The 25731-nt window shown below is 53.5% G+C and overlaps 1 protein-coding gene across 3 annotated transcripts in view; it reads left to right on the forward strand.

Moving 5' to 3' along the window:
- NKD1 (NKD inhibitor of WNT signaling pathway 1) overlaps positions 1 to 25134 on the forward strand; it is an 83527-nt gene extending 58393 nt beyond the window's left edge. For 2 of the 3 annotated variants that reach the window (XM_007992878.3, XM_007992891.3), the window contains 7 exons: positions 87 to 153; positions 13419 to 13525; positions 17275 to 17370; positions 21110 to 21257; positions 21752 to 21836; positions 23202 to 23329; positions 24111 to 25134. In XM_007992878.3, coding sequence (XP_007991069.3) covers positions 87 to 153; positions 13419 to 13525; positions 17275 to 17370; positions 21110 to 21257; positions 21752 to 21836; positions 23202 to 23329; positions 24111 to 24700 — 1221 coding nt within the window. In that variant the 3' untranslated portion in view covers positions 24701 to 25134. Of the gene's footprint in view, positions 1 to 86; positions 154 to 5108; positions 5975 to 13418; positions 13526 to 17274; positions 17371 to 21109; positions 21258 to 21751; positions 21837 to 23201; positions 23330 to 24110 lie in introns of those variants that run through there. The other variant, XM_073015365.1, reaches the window with a different exon arrangement.
- The last annotated feature ends 597 nt before the right edge of the window (positions 25135 to 25731 follow it).

Raw genomic sequence — 25731 nt, forward strand, 5'->3', positions numbered from 1 at the left:
GCCCAGGGTCTTCAAGGCGCCACTCTTAATGTCTCAGCACTGGACTCCCCCTAAACCCTGCTCAATGCCTCTGCTTTGTCTTCTAGGAGCTCGTGGGCGACGTGTTGAGAGACACGCTCAGCGAGGAAGAGGAGGACGACTTCCGGCTGGAAGGTACTCGGAGTCCATTGCTCTCTTCTCAGCAGCAGCGAGTGGGGGAAGCCGGTGTCCAGCTGGCCGTGTGCCCTGCATATTCCAGAAAATCTGCAGACGGAGGGCACAACAGGGACCTTGTGACTCTGGGTGGGGGTGGACTAGAGGGTGAGATGGAGGAGAGGAGTAAGACTCAGATGTGGCACTTCATAGGTCCAAGCCCAAGTGGAGGCCTGGTCACCTAGGTCCACGACCTGACCCTGCACCACATTAGCTGGGGGACTTCGGACAGGTTGTTGAAACTCTGCTGCTCCTCTGGGGATAATAAGAGTGGCTGCTCAGAGTGGTGTGTGAAGTGTGATCAGGCAGTGCTGGGCATGGAGTAAGCATTACACACAGTGCCTATTCCGTTTCCTCCATCGTGTCACTCCCTTGGCGCATGAGTGCACACACACACACACACACACCAGCCTCTCACCTCTCTCCTGTGTCATCCTCCTTCCTTTCTTGAGACAGGGTCTTGCTCTGTCACCCAGGCTGGAGTGCAGTAGGTAATCATTGCTCACTGCAGCCTTGACCTCCTGGGCTCAAGTGATCCTCTCACCTCCGCCTCTCAAGTAGCTAGGACTACAGTTGCACGCCACCATGCCAAGCTAATTTTTAAATTTTTCTGTAGAGACGGGGTCTCACTATGTTGCCCAGACTGGTCTTGAACTTCTGGCCTCAAGCAACCCTCCCACCTTGGCCTCCCAAAGTGCTGGGGTTACAGGCATGAGCCACTGCACTTAACTGCTGCCTTCTTTCTTCATGGTGAAGCGCCGTGTTGTAGAGAGAATCAGGATACTCAAGTAGGGGGTCTGCTGGCTGCTGGTGTGCTGGTTTGACTTTGGGCAGGCCACCCCACCTTTCTGAGCCTCAGTTTCCACATCTATAGAATGGGAACAAGGCCCTTTGCCCTGCTTGGCTCCCAGAATTGGTGCCGGGAATGGATGACAGCGTGAAGCAGAGTGTTTGCTGAATGGGAAATTTTAAATTCAGAAACGGGAAGAAATCACCAAATGGAGGGCTGCCTTACGAGAGTAAGGAAGGACATTTCTGCTGAGACCAGGCAGACAGCTGGCTGGAGAGCTGGGGGGCCATGGTGCAATGGTCTGCAGAGGGGGATCCAGGCCTGCGGGTGTCCGAAGGGCCGCAAGAGGAGAGCAGACCGTTCTGGGAAGTTCTTAAGGGGAGCCTGGGCCAGACCTGAGGACCGTGGCCACATCTGGCCTGAGAGCTGTTATAAATATAGAATCTTCACTCCAGCCCAGGCCTACTGAATCCGATCTGCATTTTAATAAGCTCCCCAGGTGACTTACATGCACACTACACTCGGAGAAGCACTGTTTGAAGATACTCACTCCATTGCCTAGAAGTTAGAGGCAGGCTGGAGAGCCAGGTATCTAGCAAACTTTGTTCAAATGTAAGCAGGCCCCAGATCAAGGGGGAGGATTCCTGTGAACAGAAAGCTTTGTGTGTGCATACAGTCTGATATCTTCTACGTAAAAGAAGGCACCAGAACATCCTTAGGAGTTTCTTAGGGTACCACATATGCATATGACTGTGTGGATAGAGGCCTAGACAGATGATAACCATAGCTCTTTCCAAACATGGGAGGAGACTTAAGTCTGTGTTATCTGCATTTCATGGTTAAACTTTTATAAGAAGAACATAGTTGGGCATGGTGACTTAAGCTTATAATCTCAGCACTTTGGGAGGCTGAGGCTGGAGAATTGCTTGAGCTCACAAGTTCAAGACCAGCCTGGGCAACATAGTGAGACCCTGTCTCTATTATCAATAATTCTAAAATTATATTTTTTAAAAAAATCAAAAAGATAATTATGTATTCCTTATGAATTTAAAAACTAATATCAGTATTTAAAAGTGAAAACCGTAAATAAGGCAGCAGGAGCAGAGCTGCTCTGGTTTGAGTCAGGTGGGCATTTGGACCTGTCCGTGTGGCCCTTAAGACCCCATGAGGGACCCTGGACCCAGTGGCCATCTGTGGTCCTCTGGCACCCTTGGTCCTATGGTCCGAGGCTGCCCACCCCAGGGTGGGCAATATGGTGTGGATGGCAGGCCACCACATGGCTAGGTCTGGTGAGAGCAGGTGCTACTGAGTTCTGGCCACAGAAAACCAACTGCCTGCTCTGGACCTGGGACTGGGGGGTCCCTCTGTGCTACTGGCCAAGGGAGAAAAAGCTGAGTCCTGAATCTCTTCTTTGTCTTCCTGTTGGCCAAGTTCATTGCCTCTTGGCGGGCTGGAGAGCTGTTTAAGAGAGAAAAAAGGCCATCTGAGGCGTGAAGATAAAAAGAAGTCTTTTAGCCATCCCAGGAGAGGATGGCTTTAGCTCCCGCGTTGTTATGTAAAGCCGGCCCTAATCCAGCGTCTTAACCGCCTTAACTGGCCAGCTGGGAGCGGGAGGGATGGGAGATTAAGGCTGGGCTTGGTGCGAGGGCCAGGGCTGCAGAGCTCCTTTTGAACTGGGGAAAGAACAAAGTAAACATCAAAAGTCCCAAGCTCTGAGAGCTGGCTGGGCGTGGCAGGGCTGGTGAGGTGAGGCTTTTGTGGGGAGGAGGGGAGAGGGCCCCCTCCTCAGCTGACCCAGCTAGGGTCTGAGGACCAGGGAAGGGTGACCCCATGCTCACCTTCAGCGCACACCCGGCCTCCCTGCCCCACAGCTGGGCAGCACTCCAGGTAGTCGCAGCCTGTGGCTTGGGCCCCACGGGGAGAATGGGTGCCAGGCCGTGTTCTCCTGCATGGCCTCCAGGAGTCACTGTGTCTGAGGGTGCTGCAGCCACTGCTTTGTCCCCATCTCCCATCTCCCTCTCTCCAGGAACCCCCTGCCTCTCACCTGGTGAACCCTGCCCCCGCCCAGCTTCTTGGCTATCTCTGTGTCTCACCTCTGGGCCTTTGCTCATTCTCCCTCTGCGTCCTCAAGTGCCTGGTTCCTATCTCTCCACTTCCCGGCATCTTTCTCTAGGAAGCCCCCTCTGCAGGGTGCAGTCCAGCCTGCAGGGTCCCTGCTTCCTAAAGGAGATGCTACAACCACTGAAGTCAGGCAGCCCCTCCTCCCCAGGACCAGGCCCAGGCCTCCCAGCTTCCCGGGCAGGCCTTGCTTTGCCCCTGCCGCCCCCTCCTCACTGGCCTGACGTGCAGACGTGGCAGCCCTTGGGGTGGTCTCTGCTTCCTCAACCCAAGGGTGGATGTGCCTGGAGTTGCTCGTTCTGCCCAGCAGGGAGCAGTGCTAGGACCGAGACCTGGTGGGGGCTTAGCAGCACTCTGGGAACTCAGGTCCTGTTCAGCTCTGCAATGGTCCCTAACTTTGCCTTCCTCATCTCTTGTCCCTTCATTCTGACTTTTTATGAATTTGCAGCTCAGACCCCATTCTAGCCTGGCTTACCCACACTCACTATGTGACCTTGGGCGGCTCACTTCCCTGTGGCTCAGTTTCCTCACTGGGTTCCTTGTAGCACTTCTTCGCCAGGGTTATCGTGAAGACAGTGAGGTGTTGGATGTAAGTCCCAAGGGTGGCCCTGGTACAGAGTAAGTGCCCAACACACTTGAGCTGCCATGATTCTTGTTTCCTGGGTTCAGTTTTCTTGAAGAGGCACCAGCCTATGTTTATAATCATTTACCTAGCCCAGATCAAAGACGGCCTCTTTGCAAAGCTTCTTTAATCCTATTAGAATCTCCAAAGGCCTCCCCGTGCTCCCGGTGCCTGGAGTAGGGTCTGGCATGCTGTATGTGCTCAATAAATAAACACTCACTGAAGAAGGAAAGTCAACACCGTGTAGTCACTGAAAGTAGGCGACCCCTCCCTCTGCCTCACTGAAAGCAGGTGACCCCTTCCTCCGGCCTCTCAGGCAGGTCCTATGTACCTGTGTTGGGGCCTAGGCTAGTCCGTCCAGGCTCCCAGAGGTCAGATGTTGAGCAAAGGGACTTGGGAGCCCTATAGTCTCTTTCATTGGTAGTTGGAAAACTAAAGCCCAGAGAGGGGAAGTGACCTGTCCAAGGTCACACAGCAGACTGAGAACAGAATCTGGCCCCTCACTCCTCGCCATTCGGTATGTGCTGGGCATTTGCTGCAGCTAGGGGCTCTGCTGGGCCCTGGGTTCACAGTGAGCAAGGTAGGCAGGCCCATTGGTCACAACATTCACAGGAGGGAGGCAGGGATGAATATGTAAATCTGCGAAGGAGCATGGAAGTTTCTGGTAGTGGTTCTCTGCTAAGAGGTAAAACCCAGGGAGAGGTAGAGTGAGGAGGCTTTTCTGAGAAGGTGATGTTTCACCTGAGATGCAGATGTCAGGAAGGAGCCAGCCATGGAAGAATGTAGGGGGAGAGCAGCTAGGAGGAGTGAGCAGAACCCCAGGGTAGAGGGAACTTGGTGTTTGGGGAAGAACAGAAAGGAGGCTGTTGTGGCATCAGGAATGAGAGTGGGGCGGTCGTCAAGTGTGGGACCACGCACTTGGGTTGGAGAGGGTTGGGTGGGTGACTGCTGGATTCTGACCTGTTTTAAGAAGTGAATTCTGGCTTCTGGGAGGGACTGCCCATGGGCAGGGAGGAAGGGGGCAATGAAACCAGGAGGTGATTGCAGGGTTGCAGGCGAGAGGAGATGGTGTTGGTCTAGTTTGGGAGCTTGGGGCTGGGGAGAAGTCCATGAGGCTAGGGGTTGGAGCTGGTGAGAAGGGAGTTGAGGGAATGACAGAGATCAGGGATGCATCTTAGACTTTTGGCTTCAGGAACTAAGGATTTGGCAGTGTCACTTCTGAGGTGGAGGTTTTGGCAGGTGACCATCAAGTCTCCTGTTTTTGGACCTGTTGGGTTCAAGATGCCCATTTAACATCCAAGGAGAGGTACCGAGGAGACCGTGGGATACCTGCTGATTGGAGCTTGGGGTTCAGGGAGCAGTTGGGCAAGAAACAGAGAGAGAGTGAGTTAAGACTTCTCAGGAAGTAGCCACGGACATTGCCCGGGACTCCCGGGCAAGGCTCCCTAATACACAGGGCTGGCGGTGGCTTCCTAGGAAGGCTGGGAGGAAGGGGAGTTCACGGGAGGGCAGCAGGGACCCCCAGATGGAGGGGCAGGTGCCTATGCCCTGCCGGCTCCTCTCCCTCAGTTCAGAGCCCGTCCTGTCGGGGGGTGTCAGCGGCCCTGACTCTCCACTCCCCTGCAGTCCCCCCAGAAGCTGAGTTGCAGCGGTGACAGAGAACAAGCGGACTTTGTTACCTTGGCAGTTTCTCTCAAGTCTGCTCCTCATAAAAGCTCAGCTGGAACAGTGGAAATTCTGACTTGTGTCAGATACCGGAGAGGCTTTAATAGTTTCAAGTAGCTCGGGGTTAGATTGTAAAAGCTGAATTTCATCACATGTTTTAACTTGGGTGGGGACGGAGAGGGGAGAGTGGAAGGGACATGATATTTTTAGCCCACAGAAGACTTTTTCTCCCCTTTCCCCCTCTCTCTCTCCCGGGGCTTCCCCCTCCCTCCCTGAACAGATGTTTCGTCTCAATCCTGTTCAGATCTCAAAGCTGAGTGGCCACCAGCTCTGATGAGGAAAAAAAGGCCAGAATGTTATTTGTTGAGAAGAATTTCCTCCCCCACCCCCTTTTCCCCTTTTTTTGTTTCCCCTTTTTTGTTTCCCCTCAGTTACAACTGGTCCATAAGCAAAATCTTGTGGCAGTAAAATGCAGCTGGGAGGCAGGATGGTGGAGAAGAAGGCCCTGGTGACATTTCTGGTCTCAGGAAGGGGCAGACCCCCACTGGTGAGAAAGCTGGACATTGCCCTAGAGGGCACTGCCCTGGGTGAGTGAATCACTGCTGTGGTGCTGGTACTGGTGGTTTTTCCTAAAAAGCAGGATCTCAGAAAGATGGATGTGTTAAGTCAGGATTTTTTCAGTTCTTTTGGACACTCACTTAAACTTTTGGCTCATGAAATTGAAAAATCCTAGGGTAGATCTTGCCTAAAATGGTCTGTTTGGATTCTGGAGCTAAAACCGTGTCGTGGACACATGCACGCGCACACACACACTCACACACGCACACACACACTCACACACGCATGTATATTCACACTCACACACGTGTCTCTCTCGCTGCCCCTCTGTGTCCCTCTCCATCATTTCTCCCTCTGTCCCCTGGTAGCTTCTCCCCCACAGGTGGCGAGGGTGGCAGTGCCCAGCTCTGGGCACTCCCATCCTATGAGCACAGCCCTCTCAGGTGGAAGAAAGTTCCCAGGTCACAGTGGTCCTTGCACATGTCAGACTCACTTTACTGACCACTTTACTGGTCACTTGACCAGGGTAAATCTAGGTTTTGTGGGACCTGAAGCTTTCGGGGGCTAAACCAAAATTAATATCTCACCACCTCAGTCTCTCCTTAGCTCATGTCCAGAAATGCCTGTATTTCCCCCAGTATCACCTCACACAGGCACAAGATGTCAGAATGGTTAGATGACAATCTTAATAGATTGAGGATAAAATGCCTAATTTGGAAAATGTTACAAATACAAACACATATGACCACATAGACACCTTCAAAGACCCATTCTGACTTGGAAAGGGCCCATATAGGTGAGAGGGCCCAGAAGTCTAGCTTCATTAGCTTCTCCATAAAGTCTCCTTTCATACTGACCTAGGACCAGCCACATGGCCTTCAGGATGAAACAAGCCGGGTCAGGTGGGGGTACTGAGTGCAGTGCGACCCTGGAGTGGGATCAGTCTCCATAAACTACATAGACTGAGAGTGGGGGATGAGTGGCTCTGCGGGGGAAAGCCAGATGCTATTATCGGAAGAAGGAGAAGGATTGTTGGACAGGCAGGAACAGGTGTCAGCTATTGTGGTCTGACAGAGTGGAGAGGCCAGTGGTTGAGGAGTTGGGAAACTGGGATTTAGTTCTCTTTGTTCGACAACTTCTGGGTTCAAATCCTGGTTCTGCTACTTCCTGTTGTTTCCTTTTGATGAAGCTGATGATGCTGATGATGATGCAGCACCTATAGTGTGATAGACACTGCCCTATAGACATATATATCTCAGGGTATATATATGGGGCTGACGGAAGATTCATATGATTAAATGAGTGATATAATAATGGTGTAATAAGGCTCACTGAGGAAGGCTCACTCAGGAAGCCTAACCTAGCCCTGAGGGTGTGAGAGCATGCTGCTCAGAAGAAGGGAGGCTTAAACTGAAGACTTGAAGGATGAGCGGGAATTGCAGAGCTGGAAAGAGTGTTCTTGGCAGGGATGAGAGCATGGCAGGCTCAGAAAAGGGAACGCAGTTCCACAGAGAGACAGAGCTGAGAGGCAGCAGCAGCCGGGTTGTGGAAGCCTTTGGACCCCTCCTTAGGGGAAAGGGGGCCAGTGGAGGGGTTTAAGCAGGGAAACGGCGTAATCAGTTTTGGTTTTTAGGCTTAGTTCCCTCTTTTGCACAATGCCAACAGTAGCACACTCAGTGTTAAGAGGACTTAATGGAATAATGTGTGGTACTACTAACTTCACCAGCCTCTCCGTGCGGCCCAACAAAGTGTGTGGCTGTGTTTACAAACAGAGGTGGGATCACTAGGACCCTCATTCCCTGCGGAGAGCCCGATACAGATACTGCAAGAAACCATTTGGCCTGGAATGCACATATGATATCTTTCTCTTTTTACTGGCAGCAGATTTACCCGCCTAATTATATTTGGCAGAGGCTAATATTAAAATTCATCTGCATTCCCTCGAACAGCTGCTGTCAGAAGGTTGCGGACTCAAACATCTTGGCAAGCAACCCTGAGACTAAAATATTTGCAGCAGATAATCTGTACGTGGACAATTGAGAAAGGACTGTGGATATGTCAGGGCGAGCATCCAGACTCTAGCAAGGAAGTTCTGGCTTGTGTTAAATCTTACATTGTGTTCACTGAGAAGAACTTGCCAGGTAACTAGGCTAAGAGAGGGGTCTGCCATGCATTTGAAGTGTTAGTAATTTCTGGTCTTTAGTGGGGCCGATTTAGTCATAACTGTGTTTCAAATTTGTCTCTTCTTTCCAAGTTTCATATGCACCAGGCCTTTCTGTATTGTGTTAAGATAAGCTGGCATTTACTGGTATCATCCCGGGTTTGGATTTTTACCTAAATTTCAACTCCCCACCTCCCCATGGCACTTCCCAGTCTCCATCAAGGCAGAAGGTATGGTGTATTTGTTATGTAGCCAAGCTTCCTTATGCCTACCTGTAGAATGTGCTGTAGTTCAGCAGGCCTGGCAGAATCTTTGCCCTGTGCACGGATGGGAAGCGCTAGGCATTGGGCAATCCGGGAGCAGAGGCCTAGAGGGCCCCAGATCTCAAGAAACTTGCTTTCTGGCTGTGCAGATATGGAGGCTCCTGTGAGGCAATCAGAAGGTCCCAGATAGGAGTGTACAGAATAAAGTGCTAGACTGAACGGCGGGAGACAGCACCCCACTAGCTCCGGATGCATTCGTGCAAATCAGAAAAAAGCTGCCCCTCCTCAAGACACCTTTCTGCCATCTGTCCAAAGGATGTCATAAGCAATACACATATCTAGGGTATCGGTCATGTGAGTGGCACCACCTGGGGATGTACAGTGCACAGCCTGCTTCTTGGAGCCGGTCTCCTAGTGACCCCAAGTGACCCTGGACCAAGGGGAAGAGCCCCGAGGAGCTCACCCTGCCAGACTGGTGAGGAGGGTGGGTCTGTTTTATTTCACAGGCCGCCTTCTCGTGCTGTTTGGGTGGCGCCAGCTGTCAGCAGCTTGGGCTGGGTGGGCCGTGCCATCCTGCTCCCTGGGTCACTGCCATTTGCCAGGGTAAACAGTCCCGAGTGACTGTGGCTCTCACAGCATGCGATCCCCAAGGATCCTCCCATTGGGCCCATGGGGAGGCGGGGGTGGTGTCTAGACCCACAATCAAAGTTGTCACCATTCAGGTATTTCCTCACTCTCTTCTTTCGCTCTCTCTTCCTCTCCACCCCTCCCTTTTTTTTTAAACTGGGGGAGGGGAGAGGGAAGAGACTGTCTTTGATCTCAGCGGAGGAAAAAAGTCTGTTCTGTTCAGGCTTTTGGCTAACACAACAAACAGTGTTTAAAATTTAACTTTGCTTAATTAATTAGTAATTCTGTTTAATGCTGTCTGATCTCCCTCCAAAAGGTATTTTGAAGCTTGAGAAGGGAACATCAAAGGGAGCCGGGTGAAGATGGTCAAGTAATGCATTTAATCTGGCAGTTGCTGAGGGTGGAGAGCTGCCAGGCTGGGAGCTAATGGGGAGAGAACCGTCATTTGGTAAACACAGCAAGCCGACTCCTCGTGGCTATGGTGTGAGGAGGGACAGGGGGCAGCTTCCAAAGAGAAGGAGCTCTTCAAACCAGTACCACTCCCCCAGATTCATATGAGCTGACAATAGGCTTTAAGAAAGCAGAGTTGACATTTTCTTTCTTCCATGGCCACTGTATGGTTGGGCAGGTTGTGTACTGCACAAGGGTTTCCAACCAAGCAGGCAAGTTACAGGTGAAATTGTCTGTGCCCTGCTCCTCAAGCACATATCCTGTACTTGGAAGTGGAGGGTAGCACACATCTAAAGCAGCAATCGATCCACAGATTTTTCCTGAAGGGCCAGATAGTATGTATTTCAGACTTTGTGGGCTCTGTTGCAACAGTTCAACTCTGCTGTCATAGAGTGAAAGAAGCCATGGACCATGCAAATAAGCATGGCCGTGTCCCAGTAAAACTTTATTTACAGAAACAGGAGGTGGGCCAGGTTTGGCTCAGCAAATGCACTTTGCCACTTCCTGCTCTAAGTCACCCAAAAGTGCTTCTTAGGCAAGTGAAAGGCCTTTTTTCCCACCTGGTCCTCTGATGAGCAGTGTCTCCTGCAGTTCCTCAGACTTTCAGTTGAAGAGTGATCAGCATGATCAGTACTCCCTGATATTAGGCCCCCAAAAGATAATTTCCCAAGGGGAAAAATGGCTGGGCTAAACCAGAATCAGAAGCAGAGAATGGACTCAGACTCTGGTGCCAAAGCTGATCTCAACAGAAATACATCATTGCAATCCCCCTTGGCATGACCTGGGCAGCCTGCAGCGAGCACCAGTCCCCCTCTCCTGCTTCCCATGAGCCTGCGCTCACTGATGGGTGGAGGGTGGTTTCTCCTGCACGGGGCTGACTGGGGGCCTTGGTGGCTTGACTTAGTTTAGTTTCAGAGGGCTCATATGTGGATGAGGCCTGGCCCCTGCCCCTGGCATCAGGGTCTGCATGGCCAGTTCTCTGCCACCTCTTCTGGCTACTGGGCAGGGGACAATAGGAGGGTGAATGACCTTCTTTGGTGGGATAGAGTGCTGACCGTCCTTGTTCCTGACCCCCACAGTCCCAGGGCAGGATGGATCACAGGCCTCATGCTGGGAGGGGCCCCTGGCGGGTTCAGCTGACCTGTGGATGTCTGGGTGGCTTTCTGAGCTGGGATGGGATGAGGGAGCCACTGGTGAAGAGAGGACAATCTGGACCACCGTAGTCTTTGGGGAAGACATATGAGGGGTCGAGGGGGATGTTCTCCAGCCCCTTCAGGTGAGGAGAAAGGAAGGAAGAGGGGAGGTCCTGAGGGAAGACAGGATGTCCGTGCATGGTGGGGGAAGAGTGCTCCAGAGGAGGAGAGAGCAGGGACAGAGGTTCCTTTTCTTTGGATTTTATCAAGTGGAACATGAAAGGCAACATTGAACCTGAAGGTGGTTTTCTGATAACTTCCCTTTGAACTTGAAGTTTGGTTTCGACAAGCCTGGCCAGCTTGCATCTCCAGCCAGGACCTCTGCAGAGAGAGGCAGCAGCTTTGAAGATGGATCTGGGCTTTGTTTTTCTTTCTTCTTTTTCTTTCTCTTCTTTCCCCCTGCCTGGGAGGGGTGAGTAGAGGATGCTGCAGGCCGTGATATTACTCTGGTTTCTCCAGTGGGGCAGTTTGGGGTCAAGCGGGATCGTTGGGATCTGGGCTGTCAGCTGGGACCACAGCCCGTCTACATCCTTGGCAAAGCCAGCATTTATCGAGCACCTACTGAGTGCTGGCCACTGTGCTCTGTAAGCCCTTTCCTCATTGCCCTTTCCCAATAGCCTTGTGAAGGTGAGGCCATCGTGTTCCCATTTTACAGACGAGGGGACTGAGGTACAGAGGAGTCAAGGGCCTTGTCCAAAGCTGCCTGCACAGGCTGTGTGTATTTGATATAATGCTTTTGTGTCCATTTGCATTCCTGAAGCCTCCGTTTTGAGAAAACTTAGCTGCTAACTGTCCTGTTCCCAGGAGTCAGTGGGGTGGGGTCATCGGTCCCCTGACTGTTACTACTCATGGCCAGACCTAGTGCGCTGGAGGTCTTAGCCCGTTGTGATCAGGGCTTGTTGCATCCGCACAAGAATCCTCTGGGGAAGGGGTTGGTAGCTTCCTCATTTTACAACTGGGGAATTGAGACGTCTAAAGAAGGTATGTGATCCGCCCAGGGTCACACAGTGCCAGAGAACAGAACCCAGGTGGAGATGACCACTGCCCTGGCTGGCCGGCCTCCATTAGACAGAGAGAGGCAGGCTGAGAGAAGTACCGAGTCTCCTAAATTGAGCCATGAAAGGCATGGAGGGGCAGCCTAGTGGACTGACTGTGAGCATGATTCAGGCTGCCTGGGTTCAAATCCCAGCTCTGTTGTTTACTAGCAAGGCACTTATCCTCTCCAAGCTTCAGTTTTCCCATCTGGAAAATGGAGCTAATCATAATAACTGCCTCACAGGGCTTCGTGAGGATGGAGTTAGTAAACAGCAAGTGCTTAGTCATTGCTGCCTCATCTTTACGTACAGTGGCGCCAAGGGGAAGTGCCTTCGTTAACTGCAGAGGAGAGAGCTCCCAGCCCGCAGGACCGAGCAGAGCAGGAGAGCAGGGGCCCAGGCCCACTGGGGGCATCCCCACTGTGCCTGGCCCAGGGACTGCGCTTAGGTCCTTGCTTGCATAGCTGGGGTGTGTGAGTGTGGTAGGAGTGTGGGATCAGAGAGACACAAAGCCCCCATCTAGTTGCCTGGCCCAGCGGCCTCATTTCTCCAGGCTGCTGACTTCCCAAGAAAGTCCTGCTTTGCCTTCCTCTCTGACTGGGGAGTCTCAGCTCCTCACATAACCCCCGTGGCCACATTTGGGTCAGGGTAGAAGGACCAGGCTCCCTTCCCGGAGTAGGAGCCAGGCTGTTTCTTCACCTTTAAAACAGGACAACACATTTACTACCCCAGGGCAACAGAGGGAATCAGAGGAGAGGAGCTGTGAGTGTGGCCTGGAAAAGATGTCTCTGGCAAACCCCAGCCCCACTATCAGACAGAGACAAAATGGCAGAAGGGACTAAAGGAGGCTTATGGGTTATTCCAAGAATTGATGGCACTTTGTAGTCTGGGTCCTAGGTCAAGGAGGATGGTGCTACCCTGAGCTGGCTTCCTCAGGAAAATAGTGTCAGTAGGTCCTGGGATTTCACACTCACCCTCCCACAGCTCCTGGCAGGCCACACACAGGGCCGTGACCTTTGGCAGAGAAGGGAGAACCTGGGGTGAGCAGAGGCCAAATGCAAGGTTCAGGATGAGTGTGCTCCCTGAAGATGCCTTTTGTGTATGTGCGAGTGTGTGTGCATGTGTGAGTGTGCATATGTGTGCGAGCAGGTGTGATGCATGAGTGTACACATATGTGCGTGTGTGCATGTGCATACGTGTGTATGTGTGTGCATGTGTGCTTGTGCATACATATATGTGGACGAGTGCCAACCCAGTTGAACTCTGTTTCTGGCACTCCTCCCGGCCATCTACCAAGGTGCCGTAGGCTGTGCCCAGGTGGTAGCACCTTTGAGGAGGCCAAAATGTCAGCACGCAAGGCAGTGAGACTGCAGAAAATGGCCATGGTTCCTAAGCTCCCTCGCCAGGCCCCAGAAGCACCCCTCCACTCTCATCCATCTGCCCTCTGGCCTGACGCTGCTCTGGGTGGCTGTGTGCCTCCACAGGGCAGAAGTCACAGGCTGGTAGGGGCCTGAGGGGGCCCCCGACAGTGCAAATGGGTGTACCATGCTTGGCAGGGGGTCTCCCCAGGCAGTACCAGGTGCCAGAGTAGTGTGATGTGGACCCCAGCAAATGGGCAGGGCAGGAGTGGGCCCAGCCCACTGGTGAGAATGTCCAGGCCAGGCCTGGAAGACGAAGGTGCAGTGAGTGCAGTGCCCTGTGTCTGGACCCTGCTCCTCATGCTCCCTCGCCTCCCTCCCTGACAGTGGCCCTGCCTCCTGAGAAGACCGACGGGCTGGGCAGCGGAGATGAGAAGAAGATGGAGAGAGTGAGCGAACCCTGCCCAGGCTCCAAGAAGCAGCTGAAGTTTGAAGTAAGTTTCCTTTTGGTGCTGGGTCCTAGGGAGATGAGATGGGTTTTGTGCTCAACTTTGTGCTTTGGGAGGAGGGAAGCTGAGGCCCTTCCAGACAGGAAGGCCCTTCCTCTGCATGAATAGCACCCTCTGTGGGAGGTTCTTCCTGCCACATCTGGGGCTGTCCTGGCTCAGGGCAGACCCCAGGGACTCACCACTGCCCACCCGCTCAGCCTGGTCCCAGCCCCTCCATGCGAGGTGTGCCCAGCAGCCTGGGAGAAGGCATGAGAGTAGACGAGGGAGGCTGGACTCTGGCCCTGCTGCTGCTGTCACCTCTCTGGACCTCAGTTTGCTTGGCGAAACCTTCCCTTCCAACTCTTGAGGCTGTTCTGGGGGTGCCTGCGGGGGCTCTCAGGTGGAATGGACGAGCAGGAGGCACAGACAGGTCCCTGACACTCTCTGGGCCTCAGTTTCCCCATGTGGGCAACACCAGGGATGTGCCTCTCTGTGGCTCTGTGCGGTGCCTGGAGGAGGGAGCAGAGGCTGTGGGCGGAGGTGGGTGAGGCTCTGAGCGTAGGGGTAGGAGTTGGGAGAGGGGTGCACAGGAGAGCCTTTGGGAAGAGAAGGGCCTTTGGGGTGAGAAGGGGACACTTTAGTGCCCCAGACCCAGTGGCTGCACGGTCTGTTCCCCACTGCCTGATAGTGTAGCATGCCCCTCTGCACCCAGCACAGTGCCCAGTGCTGAGAGCCAGGCGCAGGCCTGCTGCATGGAGTTTCCCCACTGCTCCGCCCTCCTTGCTCCCTCCTTCCTTCCCTCTGTTTGCCTTCCTGAGACCACCATGGCATAGCTCTAGAGTCAACAGGCCTGGGTTCAAATCCTGGCTATACACTTAGTGGCTGTGTGACTTTGGGGCAAGTTCCCTAAAGTTTCAGTGGCCTCACGTGCCTCGCCTGTAAGGTGGGGACAGTGGTGATGTCTGTTGCATTGGGCTGTTGTCAGCATCATGAGTTCATACGCCTAAAGGTCTAAAGTGCTTAAGAGGGTGTCCCTCTTTCTAACCAGTGCTGATTGGCACTGGCTAATTGCCAGGGGACCCAGCTTAGACTGGGTGTGGTTCCTGCCGTCAAGGAGTGCACAATGTGACCAGGGGACAGTTGAGGGCCCCAGACCCAGTGGCTGCACAGTCAGTGATGAGATGAGATCTGGGAGCCCGGGGTGGGGGTCAGGCTGAGGGGTGTGGGGTAACAGACACTTGGCATTTCCAGGCTCTGTGCGGTGCCCGGAGGAGGGAACAGCAGCTGGCGATGGAGACTGGGGAGGTGGGTGAGGCTCTGAGCATAGGGCTAGGAGTTGGGAGAGGGGTGCACAGGGGAGCCTTTGGGGTAAGAAGGGTCTTTCAGGCAGAGGGAGCTGCAGGAGCAAGGGCCTGGAGGTTGAAGTGCCAGCGTGCTGTGTGGGGAGAATGAGCCGCGTCATGTGGCCTGTGCTGGATGGTGGGACATGGGGGAGACGCCCTGTGTGCAGGGTCCCAGGTGACCGATCTTACCCCCTTTCCAGTGTCGTCTCCTTGCCATGCCCCACCATCCTGCACAGGCCACACCACACAGCTTGCTCTCCCCACACAGCACACCAGCACTCCAGCCTCCAAGAGGCTTGAAGGCTCGCCTGAGGAGGACAGGTAGTGTCTAGTAGGAATTAGGGCTGCCAGCTTCTTCCTGGAGCCCAGCCCCACCCTAAGCCCACCTGGGTCCTTGTAGGGTCTTTTGGGGAGCTTGGCAAAGCCCAGGGCTAAACTCAGTGGCAGAAGGAAGACCGGGCCCAGGCATCCTGCCTCCCTGGAAGTCCAAGTGTGCTTGCTTCTGGAGGGGCAGGCTCGGGACTGAGCTGTGGTCCACAGGCAGGACTCACCTGAGAAGCCCAGATGGGGTGTGGGAGAGGCCTAGGAGACACACATGTGACAGGTGGGGCAAGTGGCCAGAGTTACTGAACTCATGTTTCTGAAGCTCAGACCCAAGCTGTCTTGGAAACAGGTAAATGGTGTGTGTGTGTGTGTGTGTGTGTGTGTACATAGGTATGTGTGTGTAGGGTGTGCATGTATGGGGTGTACCTGTGTAGGTGTGCGTGTGTATAGGTACATGTTTAGGGGTATGCGTGTGTGTGTGTGTGTGTGTAGGGGTGTGTATATAGGCACGTGTGTCATGCCACATGAAACAGTGCCTTGGGCAGCAATGAGGGCCCTTGGCAGGTGTCAAACGGGCGTGGCTGAAGCAAGGTTGGCTTTGAACTCAGCGTGGGCACCTGAGAATTGCTGGAGGGAAATGACTTAGAGCTGCAGCAGCCAGGGCCAGGACGCTGTGCTGGGGCTCACTCTCCTAGTGTTCGCAGACAGCTGCCTTCCCCTCTCTGGGGAGCTGAGCCTTCCTCCTGCCAGGCCAGCCAGATGCCACCTTCTTGATGGTGGAAGGAGAGGTGGAGTTTGGCATGCCATGGAACAAAATGGTCTTGTTTCCATAGAATCTTATGGATCTGAAAGGCTGTTTGTGGAGCCCTTTCCTGCTGAACAACATGCTTTCTAGAACTGTTCGTCTGACACTCAGCCAGCCTCTGCACACAGCACTCCGGTGACCAGCTCACCGCTTTGCGGCTCATATTCCCTAGGGTCAGACACTTCAGGTTGCTGAAAATGATAATAATGAAATGATTGTTTCATTGATTATTGATTGAAATAATTATTTCAATGAAATAATATGTTAATCATTACAGCAAAAGTAACAGCTACTACCATTGATTGAGCTTTTCCATGTGTAAACGACACCAGCATTTACCCTCCACTTCCTGTTTCCAGTTCCCCTAAGCAGACCTGGCCACATGGCACTGGGAGCAGCCAGTATGTAGGGGAGGCGATCCTGGAGCACAGGTGTGAGGAAGGAGGGAAGCCAGCGAAGTCTGAGTTCATCTGTGGGCTCTGCCTGCTGGAGAGCCTCCTAGGAGCCATGTAGCATGCGCTCAGATTTGTCCCAGGGAGGGGTGAGGAGGCCTGGCATTTCCACTGCCTCCTGTCCCTCCCTTGTTCCATCGCCTCTGCGCATTCCTTCCCAGGCTCTTCAGGGCTGCCCTGAGACAGAAGAGCGTACATGAGGCGGGAGGTTGGGAACTGTCCCCACCACAGGTGCAGGGAAACAGCTGGGCTGAGGGCATGTGGGTGGGGCATTTAATCTTCCCAGCAACTTCATGGGAGAGAGGCTATCATTTTCCATAATGTATACAAAGAGAAACTGAGGCACAGCAGAGGGCAGTGACATGCCCAGGGTCACACAGCTGTGGAGGGCCCTGCAGGGGCTGGGGCCTGGGGCTGACTGACACCCGAGCTCCTCATGCTCATGCTGTCCTACCCCGGCATGCTGCTGGGGCTCCCAAGTTGATGCTCCCTTGCCTTCTAGTTGCTTGTTGCCCTTGGTCCAAGTTCAGCTTTTCTGAGACCACAGCGCCTCTTCTCAGACCCCCTGTGTTTCCTTTGTCTTTCAAGACCCACAGACCACCAGGCACCTCTGCAGGCATCCCTCCCTAGGCTGAACCTCCCCTGCCCGGGCTCTGGCTACCCTCCTGGGCCAGTTCTGTCTTGGCCAAGGTGCTCCCTGTCCACTCAAGGTCTGGGGAGGGCAGAGGACAGGTGGCCGCCCCTTGGCCTGGCCTCTAGGCCCAGGTTTCCACCACCCAGTCAGTGTTGCCACAGATAGGGGACCAGCCCTACCCATCTCTCTGCATCCAGGAGCTCCAGTGCGATGTGTCTGTGGAGGAGGACAGCCGGCAGGAGTGGACCTTCACCCTGTATGACTTTGACAACAACGGCAAGGTCACCCGAGAGGTGAGTGCACCTGCCTGGCTTCTTGCTGTGCATCATGCCCGCAGGCACAGGGCCTGGGCACAGCACCCTGCCACTGCCACTTCTCACCCCTGCATCGGTCCTGCCCCTCAGGGAAAGCTGTAATAGCTGGGGAGTTGCTGGGAGCTCCTGCGAGATCTGGAGGAGCATCCCAGAGCTGCTGGCAAGTGGGAAGAGAGGACAGGGAGGCAGGGCAGCTCCCCTGCTCTCAGCCCAGGCACTGCCCCTCAGTGTCCTCTCTTCCCACTTGCCAGCAACTCTGGGATGCTCCTCCAGATCTCGCAGGAGCTCTGTGGATAGTGCAGGAGAAGTTCACCTTTATGCTGCCAGATGTGAGTTCTGGGTTAACAAGGTCACCTCCTTCTCAGGCTGCGGTTTAGGGGCTATTCCAACAGGTTGGAGGAGGAAGTTGTGACTTTTAAGCACCCAGGACTCTTTGACATGTAAGTGACAGAATACATGCTCCAACTGCTGTATTACCTAAAAAAAAAAAAAAAAAAAAAAAAAGGGATACAATACATTGGGTCATGTAACTGAAATTTGGTCCAGGGTCTGACTTCATGGATGGCTTGACCCAGAGGCTCGGTGGCTTCAGGACAAGGTTTTCATCACTGCTCTGTTTCCTCAGTCTATTTCCTCTGTTCCTCAGCTTTATTCCCTTCTTGTAAGGCAGACTCTCCCCTTGGCAGTAGCAAGATGATTGATGACAGCTTCAACCTGCATTGTCCTTCACTGCCTTGGTAATGAGAGGAAGGGAGAGAGTTTCCAAGGAAGGTGGCCCAGCCTGGCCCTGGAGAAAGTGTTCACTGGGTCATGTCTTCCTCCCACCGAGGAGCCAGGGAGTGGTTTTGAGTGGAGGGAGGACTGGTCTGGTGTTTCCCTGGTCTATTTTTAGCCCTGACGCCACTCCTCAAATTTGGCTGTAAATACGATTCCCTTCCACGCCTTCTGAGTGCCAGGGCGGATGGGCTCCCACCTCACCGCATCTGCAGCCCAGAGCTGGGGTGTGGGCCAGCTTTCCAGTCAGAAAGAAGACCTGCTCCTCCTTCAGGCGTTCGTTCATGCAGGAAATAGCACACCGATTCCTGCGTGTCTGGCCCTGTGTAGTCAGTGAGGTTGATTTTCAAGCTAGAATTGCCAGAGCACATAGGCTCTGAGACCCTCGGTCTGCTGGGACCACCTCCACCCTGATTAGACACCAGGGCCCCAGGTCCTCTAAGGTATCAGAAGTCTGGGGGATGAAGTGTGTCCCTCAGCCACCTCATCTGTATAATGAAGCCTCCTTCATGGGCTGCCCAAGATAGAGAGAGTGAGCAAACAGGTCCTTATGAAGAAGCCAGAGGGAAGGACAGGAGGAACAAGGAGAGCCCTCTGTGGGCCTCGTCGGAAGAGGTGGGGTCACTGAGCAAGCCAGCTAGGGAGTGCCTGGAGCCTGGGTCTCAAACTTGTGGCCCCCACAATTTCAGTCTGGCCCCCAGATGTTCTGGTCTGGTCCCCCAAAGGGTTTTGGTAAAAATCAGTTGTCAATATCAGTGATTCTGAAGATTTAACAGAAGATCCTGGATTTCTGGCTTTTCTGTGTGACCCCCTCCCACCTGCATTGTCAGAGGACAAGTCAACTGAGCTGAGCCGCCACACCTCCCAGGATAGGGTCAGCGCCTCTGTCGGCCCCCACTACTCTGGGCCGCCCACCTACATGCCTGCCTGTTTGGGGCTGCGCTGGGGTTGCCTCAGCTGCTTCAGCCTGCAGGACTTAACAGGCAGGAGGTGAAGGACTGCTGGGCAGGTAACTGGCCACAGATGGGTCTGCTTCATAGAGAAAAAATGTCTTCTCCAGAGGTTTCCAATGCCAATTAAAGCAGGACGTTGCCCCCCACCCCAACACCAGACAAGTGACCGCAGCAGATACCCAGACAGAAAAGGCCTAGTGAGGGGAATCTGTGCCCTCCAGCCCCAATCAGAAGGGTTTTGAGACACCCAGGGAACATTGTGTGGACACCCCATTCTGGTTGAGGGATACCTGAGGCTGAGAGAGATGAGATTTGGTCAAGTTCTCACAGATTAGTTTATCTTTTAGGGACGGTCTCAGCCAGCTCAAGCTGCCATAACAAAATGCCACAGACTGGGTGGCTTAGCAGAAATTTATTCCTCACAGTTCTGGAGGCTGAAAGTCCAAGACCAAGGTGCCACCTACTTCAGTTCCTGGTGAGGACTCACTTCCTGGCTTGCAGACGGCCATCTTCTCACTGTGTCCTCATGTGGTGGAGAGACCTCTTCTGGTGTCTCTTCCTTTTTTCCTAAAAAGAGATGGGATCTTGCACTGTCGCTCAGGCTGGAGTGCAATGGTGTGCTCACGGCTCACTACAGCCTCAAACTCCTAGGCTCAAGTGATCCTCCCACCTCAGCCTCCCAAGTAGCTGGGACTACAGGTGTGCAGTCGCTCAGGCTGGAGTGCAATGGTGTGCTCACGGCTCACTACAGCCTCAAACTCCTAGGCTCAAGTGATCCTCCCACCTCAGCCTCCCAAGTAGCTGGGACTACAGGTGTGCAGTCGCTCAGGCTGGAATGCAATGGTGTGCTCACGGCTCACTACAGCCTCAAACTCCTAGGCTCAAGTGATCCTCCCACCTCAGCCTCCCAAGTAGCTGGGACTACAGGTGTGCACCACCACACATGGCTATTTTTTTTTTTTTAATTTTTGGTAGAGAATGTTATGTTGCCCAGGCTGGTCTTGAACTTCTGGGCTGAAGTGATCCTCCCACTTTGGCCTCCCAAAGTGCTGGGATTCCTGGTGTGAGCCATATCCCAGCTCTCCTCTTCTTCTAAGGGCCCTGATCTCCTATCATTGTCCTGCCTTCATGACCTCGTTTAACCTTAGTTATCTCCTTACTCCAAATACAATCACATTGGGGGTTAGGGCTTCAACCTGTGGATTTGCAAGTGAGTGGGGAGCCACAATTCAGTCCATAGCAGGGACACGTCTCCCTTTCCAGTTTTCATTTCAAACCCGAAGCGGATGCTCTTGATGCTCCCACCCCATTTTCCCTGGGCCCACCTCGAAGTTCACCTGCTACCATGGTGGACGGTGCCCACTGTAAGAACTTTCTCAGGTACAGGCCCTTGGCTTGGCCCTTGCAGGGAAACCCAAAAGCACAAGGGAGGGTGGGGCACAGTGGCTTATGGCTCATACCTGTAATCCCAGCACTTAGGGAGACTGAGGTCGGAGGATCGCTTGAGACTGGGAGTTCAAGGCTGCAGTGAGCCATGATCACACCCCTGCACTCCAGCCTGGGTGACAGAGTGAGACCCCATCTCAAACAAACAAACAAAAATCCAAAGTACAGGGAATGTAGCATCCTTGGGGAGCTCTCAGGCAGTGAGGAATGAGAGTCCATTTCTAAACCCTCCCTCTATCTCGATGAGGCTGTTCCAAGGTGGCCTCCACACTCTCCCTCCAGGGCCCCAGTACGACTGAGCCCCAGTTGCCCCTGGCTGTAATCTGTTCTTTTCCTTTTCTCTTATGGGATCTTCCTCTTCTCTTTCCCTGCTCCCTCACTTCTGCTTCCTAGGATCTCTTCCCAAATGAACCTCAGACATCCAGGTTTCTGCCTTAGGCTCTGCTTTGGGGCAGCCAGAGGGGTTCAGGCCTGCAGCATCCACCGGGCCCTCTGGTTTCTATTTTCAAGGCCCTGTGACTGAAACCCGCTTCCCTCCCATTCAGGACATCACCAGCTTGCTGCACACCATCTATGAGGTGGTGGACTCCTCTGTCAACCACTCCCCGACATCCAGCAAGATGCTGCGGGTAAAGCTCACTGTGGCCCCCGAGGGCAGCCAGAGCAAGAGGAGCATCCTTGTCAATCAGGCCGGTGAGGGCTGCAGGGCTAAGCCTGGGTAACAACGTCCTCCTATCTCTTGGGAAGGACCAGAGCCTTCCTGGGAGGGCTGGAAGGGAACCTGTGGGCTTTCTGGGGCAGCTGCTTTGTGGACAGGTGGGGTTCAAATGGGTCCTTGAAGGGGTAGGAGGAAGGGTGGGAAGGGGAGGGAAGGGATTCTGGGTGAGAGGCCTCACATAGGCAGAGCCATGCTGTTGGTATAAAGGCTGGTGTTGTGGGCAGCACGGTGTCTGCAAGCCTTGAGGCCAGCTAGATGGAGGTGAGGCTGGACGGGGAGTCTGGGGGAGGAGGTGAGGCTAGATGGGGACATGTCCAGGGCAGGTAGCCTTGAGACCCCTTTACTTAGCCCCAGCTCAGGGAACCCTCCCACAGTGACCTTGCAAAGCAGCTGCATGCCAGGCAGCCCTGGGGAGGGTGGGAGCAGGTGGCTTATCTCGTGTCTCCTGTGCTTCTCGGGCCGGACTCAGACCTGCAGAGCACAAGGCCCCGAGCAGAGACCAAGCCCACTGAGGAGCTGCGGAGCTGGGAGAAGAAGCAGCGAGCCCCGCTCAGGTATGTGGGCATGGTGCACTTAAGCATATGTTGAACACCAGCTGTGTACCTGCATCTGAAGGATTCAGAGCAAGAAGTTTTGCTCTGGTCTGTGTTCTCTTCAGGGAGCCAACGCTTTTGATGCACAGACTCATAAATCAAATGAAAATCTTAACAAATAACTACATGTAGTCCACATCCTTTTATGGAACACATCTTGGGCAGACAGGACTGGAGTCCAGCATTTTTGGGGCTTTGGAAAGGTGCTCTCAGCAGTGCATCAGGCTCTGACGCATTGCTGTTTCTACTGGGAGATGATTGGATGTTCACACTAAGTGAGATAGAGACCGTAAACACCTTCCCATCCCTTTAGGGTGGGCCTGGCTGCCACGTGGGTTATGAAAAATCTTGGTTTTCAGGCTTTTTGGATTTCAGAATGGTGGATAAGGAATTATGAGGCTGTAGTTAATTTTCACCTGTTATTTCTTCAGCTGCAAGGGAGGAAGGGAGGAAAGGAAAGAGAGATTGTTTAAAGAAAGGGATTGAGTAAACAACAGTAACACGGCAGGCGTGAGGCTGTGTTAACCTCTAGCGTAAATGGTAAGGGAATGACCAGAGCTGGATTAGTACTCGCTTAGGGGAAAGAAAAAACAGTTCAAGCAGGGTCACAGCCAGGTGTGGGGACAGGGCTGAGAATCAGAGGGACCCAGGCTGGTTAGATCCTGGGGGAAGGTGGTACTGTGTTGTGTGGGAAGGAAGCCAGGATGGGAGCAGATCAAAGAGGTCTTTGGAGGAGAGGACCAGGGAGCCCCGAGCCCTGCAGGGGAAAAAGAAAGCCTCTGGCAGCATTTCTCCCCACCCCTCCATACACACTGTTAGTCACAAGTGTGTGTGCACACACACACTCATACACTGGTGAGGCCCATCCTGGGCCGTAGGGCTGGTCATGGGGTCTGCCAGGCACAACTCCAACAGTTTAATGGGCTTCTGCTGCCCGTACCCCCTGGGGAACCAGACCAGGGGTTAGGCTACCTACCTGCAGTGGGCACATACGGCTTGAAGTCTGGCACTGGGGCATTCTTAGAAGTTGGCCAATAATCTCTCACTTTTGCTTTGAACCTGTTCAGAGCAAACTCCCGTCCACTCCTCCCAGAAGCTGTGGGGAGGTCTGGCCATGGGCTGTGGTCTGTGGTCTGTCTCTCCATCCGCAGGGAAGCAAATGGAGGCCAGCTTGTAGAGAGGGCTGTTCCTCCCCACCCTCTCCAAAGGCCAAGAAGAAAATGAATGAACAGTCCAGAGTTCGTTCTGGGGGCTTCCCAGTAGCCTATGCACTTGCCCCCACCTGGTGGTCGGTGTCACCCCATTCACTTTCCTCCCCTGCCGTAGGTTCCAGGGTGACAGCCGCCTGGAGCAGTCTGGCTGCTACCACCATTGCGTAGATGAGAACATCGAGAGGAGAAACCACTACTTAGATCTCGCCGGGATAGAAAACTACACGTCCCAGTTTGGGCCTGGTAAGGGACTCGAGCACCCTGCGATGGGCGATGAAGGCAGGGCGTGGCTGGACGGGCCATGCGGGCCATGCGGGTGGTGTTCACTGCTACCCCAGGCTTCAGGAAGACAGCTATTATGGGACAGGTCAAAGACTCTTGGAGAAAGTGATATTAAAAACGGTTTCAAAATTAAAGTAATACATGCACGAAATTGAACAAAATCAAATAGTATCTAAGGACTTAGCACCCAATGACAAACAACAGTTCCGTGCCCCAACCCAGCCCATTCAAGCCCTGTTCCCTGGGCAACCACTTTGACCCCTCCTGGCTGTTTCTTCCAGCGAGAACCTTGGTTTCCCTAGGTACAGTGCTGCTGTGTCTTTATCAGCCTTGACATATGTTGACCTCTTGCTCAATTTCACTCCCACAACTCCCTTCTCCCCTTTCTCTTCATATGTTTAATTCCTCTAGGAGTTACTTCTGTATGTTTTTAGCAATATACTTAGAGTTCTTTCTTGCCCCAGTGACCTTGGACAGTTTTTGGGGTCTCTGCTGCCATCTCTCTTTCTCGGCTCCCTCTCAGAGAGTATTTTTTAAGACCTGCCGAAGAACCAGTTCTTCCCTCTTAGCAGATGGGAAAGTTCCATTTCAGAGAGTTTTCCTGCAAGGCAGTGAGGGGCAGTCCGGCATTGGGAGGTAGCTCTGGTCTTGGAGAACTGGGGGTGGGGGTGATGTCTGGGGTACAGCACAAGCCCCAGCACACAGTAGGTGCTCATTAAATGTCTGTTGAATTGGTTCCTAGGCTCCCCTTCCGTGGCCCAGAAGTCAGAACTGCCCCCCCGCACCTCCAACCCCACTCGGTCTCGCTCCCATGAGCCGGAAGCCATCCACGTCCCACACCGAAAGCCCCAAGGCGTGGACCCGGGCTCCTTCCACTTCCTTGACACCCCAATCGCCAAGGTCTCAGAGCTCCAGCAACGGCTCCGGGGCACCCAGGACGGGAGCAAGCACTTTGTGAGGTCCCCCAAGGCCCAGGGCAAGAGCGTGGGTGTGGGCCACGTGGCCAGAGGGGCAAGAAACAAGCCCCCTCTGGGACCCGCCTTCCCTGCGGTGTCCCCCTCCGCCCACCTGGCCGCCAGCCCGGCCCTCCTCCCCTCCCTAGCCCCCCTCGGGCACAAGAAGCACAAGCACCGAGCCAAGGAGAGCCAACAGGGCTGCCGGGGCCTACAGGCACCGCTGGCCTCGGGCGGCCCCATCCTGGGGCGGGAGCACCTGCGGGAGCTGCCCGCCGTGGTGGTGTATGAGAGCCAGGCCGGGCAGCCGGTCCAGAGACATGAGCACCACCACCACCACGAACATCACCACCATTACCACCACTTCTACCAGACATAGAGCCCCTCCCCAGGGCCCCACCCTGCCGTATGAAGGACCCCGCCCCTGACACCCCAAGGCATTATTATTCTATTAATTATTGTTATTATGACGATTATTGTTATTAATAATTATTGTTACTCCACTAATATTTAGCTAGCCTTCATGTAGAAGATCTATGGAAACACAGAACTAAACTTTTATTTATATGTTGTGGGGACTGCATAACTAGCCCAGGAAATGACTCTGGTTTGGAGTGGCCTGTAATGGGCAGAGGCTCCCTGGAGGCTCAGGAGCTGCAGCATCTGTGCGGATCAGCCCACACCCTTCCCAGAGCCGGGGAGCCCTCAGCCCCAACTCTGCCCCACCCCAGCCTCTTCCAGGAGAGCACCCTTACCTGGCCCAGCTTCCACAGACCCTCGAAATCTCCGAGAAGATAAACAGCTGCTACCTCTTAGTATTATTCTGATTTTATTTTGCCCTTAACTGATTGTAATGTGCTACAAGGGATTTCAGTGGACTGCAGAGTGCGAACGTCTTGCTCTTGTGTTTTTATGTCCCAACCTAGAAACCTTAGCTGTCTTTTCTGGAGTTGTCTTTCATGCTTTTCCAGTGGGATCAAGCCCTTTTCCCCAAAGCAGTCCCATCTCTTCTGCCATGCACAACATGAAAATCCACTTCTCTTCCTTCTCCTCCTTCTCTCTCCTTTACAGCGATACATACACATATTTAAGGACTATCCCTGAGACCATCCTTCTCATTTTGGAAACTGCTAGGGAGGGAACCAACCACTTAAACAAGTGTCGTTTTCCAAGATCCGGGCAATTGTGTGCTGTTGGTTGTGGGGAAGGATGTGGCAGATATATACGTACCTACACAATTCTCTAACAGCGCTTTCTGTATCTATAGATAGACGCCATCTGTCCATTTCTATGTATCTTTCTATAAATATACACTCTCAGGTATCTTTTCTGGTGTGTAGAAATCAGTGGTTTGCTTCTCTGGATGCTTCTGGAACCCAGATGTGACCCTGCTTGTCTCCTTTTGGGGCT

Source organism: Chlorocebus sabaeus, chromosome 5, assembly GCF_047675955.1.
Source record: "Chlorocebus sabaeus isolate Y175 chromosome 5, mChlSab1.0.hap1, whole genome shotgun sequence".
NCBI classification, from domain to species: Eukaryota; Metazoa; Chordata; class Mammalia; order Primates; family Cercopithecidae; genus Chlorocebus; species Chlorocebus sabaeus.